This window comes from Sinocyclocheilus rhinocerous, unplaced genomic scaffold (genome assembly GCF_001515625.1).
Source record: "Sinocyclocheilus rhinocerous isolate Xijiao unplaced genomic scaffold, SAMN03320098_v1.1 scaffold569, whole genome shotgun sequence".
NCBI classification, from domain to species: domain Eukaryota; kingdom Metazoa; phylum Chordata; class Actinopteri; order Cypriniformes; family Cyprinidae; genus Sinocyclocheilus; species Sinocyclocheilus rhinocerous.
The window spans coordinates 98,638-106,324 of NW_015652146.1; the positions used below are offsets into that span (position 1 = coordinate 98,638).

General features: G+C 36.5%; 1 protein-coding gene and 1 long non-coding RNA gene across 2 annotated transcripts in view; both read left to right on the forward strand.

Moving 5' to 3' along the window:
• The first annotated feature begins 329 nt into the window (after positions 1-329).
• Positions 330-1,088, forward strand: LOC107713754 (uncharacterized). Its single transcript, XR_001636930.1, has 2 exons — positions 330-441; positions 785-1,088. It is a non-coding gene; the product is annotated as an uncharacterized LOC107713754 (long non-coding RNA).
• Positions 1,089-1,213: 125 nt separating this feature from the next.
• Positions 1,214-7,687, forward strand: part of LOC107713753 (sodium- and chloride-dependent GABA transporter 1-like) — a 9,822-nt gene continuing 3,348 nt past the window's right edge. Inside the window, exons 1-9 of the mRNA XM_016519358.1 lie at positions 1,214-1,299; positions 1,426-1,558; positions 1,816-1,950; positions 2,031-2,134; positions 2,516-2,640; positions 2,749-2,861; positions 3,196-3,327; positions 3,433-3,535; positions 5,478-5,578. Of these exons, the coding sequence (XP_016374844.1) occupies positions 1,286-1,299; positions 1,426-1,558; positions 1,816-1,950; positions 2,031-2,134; positions 2,516-2,640; positions 2,749-2,861; positions 3,196-3,327; positions 3,433-3,535; positions 5,478-5,578 (960 nt within the window). The 5' untranslated portion in view covers positions 1,214-1,285. The remainder of the gene's footprint in view (positions 1,300-1,425; positions 1,559-1,815; positions 1,951-2,030; positions 2,135-2,515; positions 2,641-2,748; positions 2,862-3,195; positions 3,328-3,432; positions 3,536-5,477; positions 5,579-7,687) is intronic.

Below are 7,687 nucleotides of genomic sequence, written 5' to 3' on the forward strand. Positions count from 1 at the left end.
CCATGTTCTTAATATGCTGTTGCATCTTAAGAATTGTGCTCAGTTTTCGTTTTTTCTTTAAAAAAAGAAACATGAATATTCCACCGATATCGGACTAATTTTACGTGAGTATAATGTTAACACATGCACATGTAAGGTAAAGATTTGCGTGCCTGACCTGAAAGTGTGTGTGTGTGTGTGTGTGTCCGTTGGGGGATGTTGACTTTCACATGACATTGACGCTCTGGAAATGTTGAGTAGCTGCTGATCTCAGACAGTCGTTGCTCGGTGGATTCAGCACCACTCGCCCGTGGACAGCTCCCGCAGGACCCGTTTACATGGACAGAAGGCTCATTTACGTGCCAACTCATTCTGGAAGTTTACAACTTGGAGAGGAATCCACGGATACCTCACTGCATGACACACGGGCACATTGCTTTTGGGAAAGAAGCCAAATTCACTGTAAGTAGATACGAGAATGTTGGAAATGATTTTCATTTCATTAAAATGTCTCCAGTGTGTGTGTTTGTTTGTGTGTGTGTATATAAATGCATTCAATAAAATGGGTATAACAATAGTAAATGCACCAAAACACTGTAGAAACAATTGAGAAGCTGGCAGATCGTTCGATCGAATAAATAAAAAAATTAAAAAGACATATCTTTAAACTGACTGTCATGACAGACAATTCTGTCTCAATTCGAGACGGCAGATTTCTTAGTGTTTTAGTGTGTCGCCTTCGATTTCAAACAGCGGACTGCCTTTACGGGGAAAACACTGGTTTCGTGTGATTCGCTGTCTTCAGGTGAACTGAAACTGTGTCGGGTTTGATCGGGTGTGTGCGTGGTGGATCTCTGCTGCTGTCTGAAATCAGAGACATGGCGACAAACAACACCAAAAACACCGATGGACAAGTTGTGACGGAACTCAACGAGATCACAACTAACGACAAACCCAAAGCAGAGGACGGCATTTCAGAGAAAACGAAGAAAGACATTCCAGACAGAGAAACTTGGGGTGGGAAATTTGATTTTCTCCTGTCATGTGTGGGCTACGCCATCGGACTGGGCAACGTGTGGAGATTTCCTTATCTGTGCGGGAAAAACGGCGGAGGCATTCCTTGTCACATGAATGTTTCGGTAATTATTCTTGGGGTATTTTTTAAATAAATAATAATACAAAAAAGTAAGCATCCTTCTGCTCTTTGTAGGAGCTTCCATGGAAATCGTGTAACAATCCATGGAACACAGACAGATGTTACACAAACTACAGCATAGTAGACACCACCAATCTCACCAGCGCTGTCATGGAGTTTTGGGAGTAAGATTTTGGGCAGATTGATGTGCATGGCCTTCTTTGACCGTTGTACATGAAATTACATAATACGTGTGTCCAGTAAGTGTCTTGTTGTGAAGTGTAATTGTGTTGCATGATGTGCTTATACAGACGCAATATGCATCAAATGACTGATGGCTTAGAAAAACCTGGTGAAATTCGTGTGCCACTTGCAATAACACTGGCCATTGCCTGGGTCCTCGTGTACTTCTGTATCTGGAAAGGTGTTCGCTGGACTGGAAAGGTGAGATGTCTTTGTTGGTCTGTCTTCAAGGATTCGGTCTGGAATTTGAGTGAGTTTGAAATGATTTCACCGCATTGAATGTAAAGCATACATGGTTGCAATTAAATTTTGCTTAAGGAAGCAAAACTGCTCTGTGGGGATTTTTGTCCCATGAAAGCAATGTACAATATTTCCAGCTTTTTTTTTTTTTACAGACATTCTCATGCTGAACAAATGCACATGGGGAAATGTCTGATAGAGAAATCAATGTTTTGCAGGTTGTTTACTTCTCTGCCACCTACCCATACTTCATGTTGTTCATTTTGTTTATCCGTGGAGTGACCCTGCCTGGGGCTAAAGATGGAATCATGTTCTATGTCACTCCTGATTTTGAGAAGCTGAAGCAGTCTGAGGTGATTTTACATGTTTCATCATTTAAGCAGGATCAAACAAACCCAAGCTAGCTGCTAAACAGTTTCATTTTCCATCTCAGGTTTGGCTGGATGCTGCAACACAGATTTTCTTCTCCTATGGTTTGGGTCTAGGCTCTCTTATTGCTCTGGGCAGCTACAACCCTTTCAATAACAATGTGTACAGGTATGAATGATACAGTGACATAATCTTTCAACATTTCATCAATTAGAAAGCTCAACCCTGTTTCAGTGTTTCAGGCCCCTAAACTTTGATTTTAACCCTGACCATTTCTTTTTTTTTGATGCTGTGAATAATGTTTGTTTGAACAAGCCAGATCTCTAACTGTGACTGACTGTGATTATGTGCCCATTATCAGACTTGACATTTTAGCATATGAATAGCGAGAATTACCATCAAATTTAATTTGAAGTTTGGCTATATCACTTACATAATCCATCTTCTCCTTAAATGCTAAAATGATAGCTTTCAGATCAGTTAGGAATATGACAAAGACATTTAAAGCACATTTGAAGACAGAACCCCCCCCCCGCCTTTTTTCTGCAGGGATTCTATCATCGTGTGCTGTATAAATTCCTTCACTAGTATGTTTGCTGGATTTGTGATTTTCTCTATTGTGGGCTTCATGGCACATGTGACAAAGAGACCAATAGCTGATGTAGCTGCATCAGGTAATCCGTTCATTTTGAAGTTTTGGTATTTCAAATTTTTATATCAGTTGAAGTATGAAGTATTGTTAATTTCAGATAACAATTTTTTTTTTCTCATGGCTTACACAGGTCCTGGTTTGGCATTTTTAGCTTATCCAGAAGCTGTGACGCAGTTGCCCGTCTCACCACTGTGGGCTATTCTCTTCTTCTCCATGCTGCTGATGCTGGGAATCGACAGTCAGGTGAGAATATCACATATTCAAGCTCTGACCTAGAAACAGAAGTGAACGGGATCTGGTAGATACTTCAGATCTGCCAGCATCAGTGGCGGAGTCCCTGGCGACCACACAAGGAAACATGAGGAACATTAAAAACACTCAACTGGCCTTGTGCTCAATAAAATCTTCTGATGTTGATTTGTGCCTTTATGGCTACCTGCATTGATGATTTTAAACTGATGGTATGTTCTATTGTGATCTATTGCTATATTTTCTTCATGCAACCATCAGTTTACAGAATGCTTCAATGTTTTCAAAAAATACCATATCAAAACACCATTGCTGATGTTGTTTTCAGTTCTGCACAGTGGAGGGCTTCATCACTGCTCTGGTGGATGAATTCCCACGGCTGCTCAGGAAAAGAAGAGAGATTTTCATTGCATGTGTTTGCGTTGTGTCCTACGCCATTGGGCTGTCCAATATCACGCAGGTAAATCAATGAAGGAAGCAGATGATGAGATGTTTGACCAGAAGTTGTATATTAATATGAGTGCAGGCTGCAGGGCCTTGTATTGATTTTCTTGCTGTGTTTTAGGGTGGCCTCTATGTGTTTAAGCTCTTCGACTATTACTCAGCCAGTGGAATGTGTCTGCTCTTCCTGGTGTTCTTTGAGTGTATCTCAATCTCCTGGTGCTATGGTGAGTCCTTTTTACGTCCTCTTAAAATCAGTATTTTGCATTGTGCTTCGTACTTAGCATTGCATAGCATTATAAAAATGGACAGAAGTACTTTGGTTGTTAGTCATAAATATTCCTGTCATAAATAAACATACATAAATAAACAAAATAGTCATAAATAAACAACACAAGTGTATCCAGTGGGACAGGCCCGCAAAATGACATCAATTGTTGCAAAAAAAATATATATATATATATATATATATATTTGTTTGCATAAATAATGAAGAACAATCAATTGCATTACTTTTAATTTGAGATATTTTTGTTAATTGCATGTGATGAATTTTGAATCGGGCTGTCAATATAATATTATATAGGGTTGGATAATATAATGCAACCAACCAATCAACATGCATGTACGACACAGAAACTTAAACTAAATTTGGTAACCACAGTCCTATAGAAGACCGGTTTAGATTACAAATATGTGTTGAAGATTATGTCAGTCATTGTTATGGCAAAGCAGATCTACTTTGATCTTGGTTTGCCTATAGTTTCTATTTCTTTCTTGGTGATGCTACTATCATTTGGGACTGCTACATTACCCCTGCCTTTTTTTTCTGCGAGTTTCTGTACATTATTCTTGATGACTTGGTTGTGAATGTAGTGTTAGTTACTGCCTGCTTTCTTTTAGAGTCTGGACCTTGAGTAACTACCATTGTTGACCCTGTATACAGTATGTCCCTCATTAAGTCTGTTACTATCATTAGTGCTTCTGTTTTCTCTCTGTCCTAAACTAAAGCCAGTTGATTTCTCAATGTTTGCCACCTTCGCTGTCTGGTAGTGTGATATTGTAGGGAAGGGCCTGTTTTTCCATGGAACTTCTTAGTATTTTTTACAATTTTAGTCCAATCTTTGCATCAGCAGCTGATTGGGAAACTTTACTGGCTGCTCATCATGTGTCTGATATACTAGATTTGGAATCTAGTTCAACTCCTTCTGTCCTTATTATGTGTTTACCCTCTTTACAAACATTATATCACACTTGCTTTAATTGAATTGAATTGAATTGAATTACATTTCCATATCTGCTCTAGATCATGGGTACTCAATATGATTCTCTCATCTGGATATGTTTTTTTTTTTTATCACCTCCATGTTCTATGGGTAAACTTTGCTTTGATGATTTATAGTGGCGCGTAATGTTACCACTCTTTAACAATCACAGCCATCTCAGTGCAAATGAAACATAAGGTTTGCTGCTTCTTTCAGGAAAATAAATACATCTCTGTGCATGTCTGTACAGTCTTTTTCAAATGCATTCAGATGTTTTCCTTGTCAATCGTCCTTTTCAAATGTCTCACAACAACAGTTAAGAATTGAAGGGGAGTGAAGGTTCTGGCTATCTTTTTTTGCGTTTTTTACATGGTTCTGTTGCAGACATTTAACACATTCAGTTTTTTTTTTAATATCCATTCATTTCAAGCCTTTATACACATATGTTACACAGTCACTTAGGATTGATTTGGATTGAATTGAGTACCCTTGAATCCTCGGTACTGCTTCAGATAGAAAGTTGCAAGATAGATGAATGTATTCCAGTCTATTTCTGTCAATCCCATTGTTGTAACATAAATGTCTCACAACAACAGTTAAGAATTGAAGGGGGTGAAGGTTCTGGCTATCTTTTTTTGCGTTTTTTACATGGTTCTGTTGCAGACATTTAACACATTCAGTTTTTTTTTAAATATCCATTCATTTCAAGCCTTTATACACATATGTTACACAGTCACTTAGGATTGATTTGGATTGAATTGAGTACCCTTGAATCCTCGGTACTGCTTCAGATAGAAAGTTGCAAGATAGATGAATGTATTCCAGTCTATTTCTGTCAATCCCATTGTTGTAACATAGTTGCAGTGAATTAATGCAGTCCCTTTCAAATTTCATCTAATTTCAGGTGTGAACAAATTTTATGATAACATCCAGGAAATGATTGGATACAAGCCTTGTCTATGGTGGAAACTCTGCTGGGTTTTCTTCACCCCTCTAGTTGTTGGTGTAAGTAGCCTACTTTTTTCTTTTTCATGTGACATTACAAAAGATAGATAGATAGATAGATAGATAGATAGCAATGCCAACTGACAAACTTGACCAGTGTTGGGGGTGACGCATTACAAGTAACGCGAGTTATGTAATCACATTACTTTTTTCAAGTAACGCATTACTTTTAAATTTACAATGAAATATCTGAGTTACTTTTTTTTTAATAAGCAACGGAAGTTACTTTGTTTTCCCATTTATTAGGGGCTTATTAATTTCAGTTTTGGTGTTAAAGGGCCTTTATAGTGGCCAAAAATATAACTTTTTGTTTTTTGTTATTAAAAAAACTAATAAGTAATCCCAGTCCAGGTGACAAAAAGTAACACAAACGTAACATAATGCATTACTTTCCATAAAAAGTAACTAAGTAACGCAATGTAGTTAAGTTGCATTGTGGCATCGCTAGCCACTTTAGCATGTATAATGTATGTTAAAAACACAATGATTATATTTTGTAAACCCTGTTAAAATTAGACAGAAATGTAAGAATCAAAGAACAAATGCAACATATTTGAATTTTAAATTGTAATTATGGAAATGAGATACAAATGTGCATTTACATGCATTTACAGGTAGTTGTATATGTGTGATAAATGTTTATAATCACTGATCTTGGGGAACGACATTGACACATTGACAGTAATATGATAAGTCTGGTCCACATTGCAAGTTTTGACTGAGGATTCGCTGACTTTTTGTTTATAACAATATGTCCTGATTCCCTGATTGTGTAAAGCCCGCCAATCAGATTGAGCTGTTTTGAAAAAGCTCTCGCCACTTTTGTGACAAACATTAAAAATGTGATAAATAACAACTAATAAGATAAAGTGCAAATGACTTTTAGAGGAACAAGTAATGTTATATATATATATGTTTGTATATGTTATATTCATTGTTTTGAACAAATCTATTGATTTTGTCTAATCTAAATCTTGAAAGATGTAAAAAAAAAAAAAAACAGTTGGAAACACAGGGCTGGCCATTCTGACAGATTATTTGATGTGTTTAAAAATTGTAAAAGTGTAAGTTAGTCATGTCAAGTGACATTTATTTTTATACAGGGGTGCACATAAGTTTTTCTGCCTTGTTCTCATAAGAGCACCTGGAGATTTGGTTTGGTCCTCACACAGCACATAGTGTGATCCATTAAATATAACTATACAAAAAATAAATTAATAATAGTGATAATAATATTGTGGTCATTTATTTTATTTTTAAAAAATAAAATAATAATGTGTGATAATACTATTATATTTCAAAATAAAAAGGGAGTATTAAATACAATTAAGTATTTAATATATGAATTTTCATCATATTCTAACTTAAAATCAGCAGGCTTTTATTTTGGCGGGTTGCCGGCAGGTAAGTATATGCGCTGCCGGGTTTGTCTCTGCCGATTGAAGAGTGTCAGTGAATGAAATGTCACAGTTTTGCATTGTGTTTTGAAAACGGCAGCAGAATTATGCTTTCATTTCAAATAGAAATTGTATACAGTATTACAGTTTGTCTTAAATGGTAATTGTGCATTAACAGCTGTCAACCATGCGCACCTGCGTACCACTTATGTCCACCTCTGTTTATACAGTGCTTTATTACAATACATGTTTTGTTTTTTGTTTTGTTTTTTTATCAGAGCAATGTAACATTAATGAACAAGAAAATAACTGTCAATTTAGCAAAGTTCATCATTTATGAAACAAGTTCAATTTAGCTATAAGCCCCCTTACGAAAAATACGTTTATTCAAGTGTGCTATTAGTATACTTCTTTTAACACTAGAACCGCCATAGGTCGCTGTATACCTAAAAGCGCCAGCGGGTAAATTTTACCCACGCACATGGCAACTGTATTTATATGGCTAAAGAACATATTATTTCACTGTATTATGCCACTGTCTTCACAAAGAAGTGTCTAGAGTCATGAAATGATTATGTCTAGTCATCAACTATATTTTTATCCTGTTGTTTTATGTACAAGACTTTTAATGCAGGCTACACTAAGCTAAAAAAAAAAAAAGCCTGCACTGACAACGGAAATTAGAAGGTAGTAGCCTAAATATTTGGGTGGT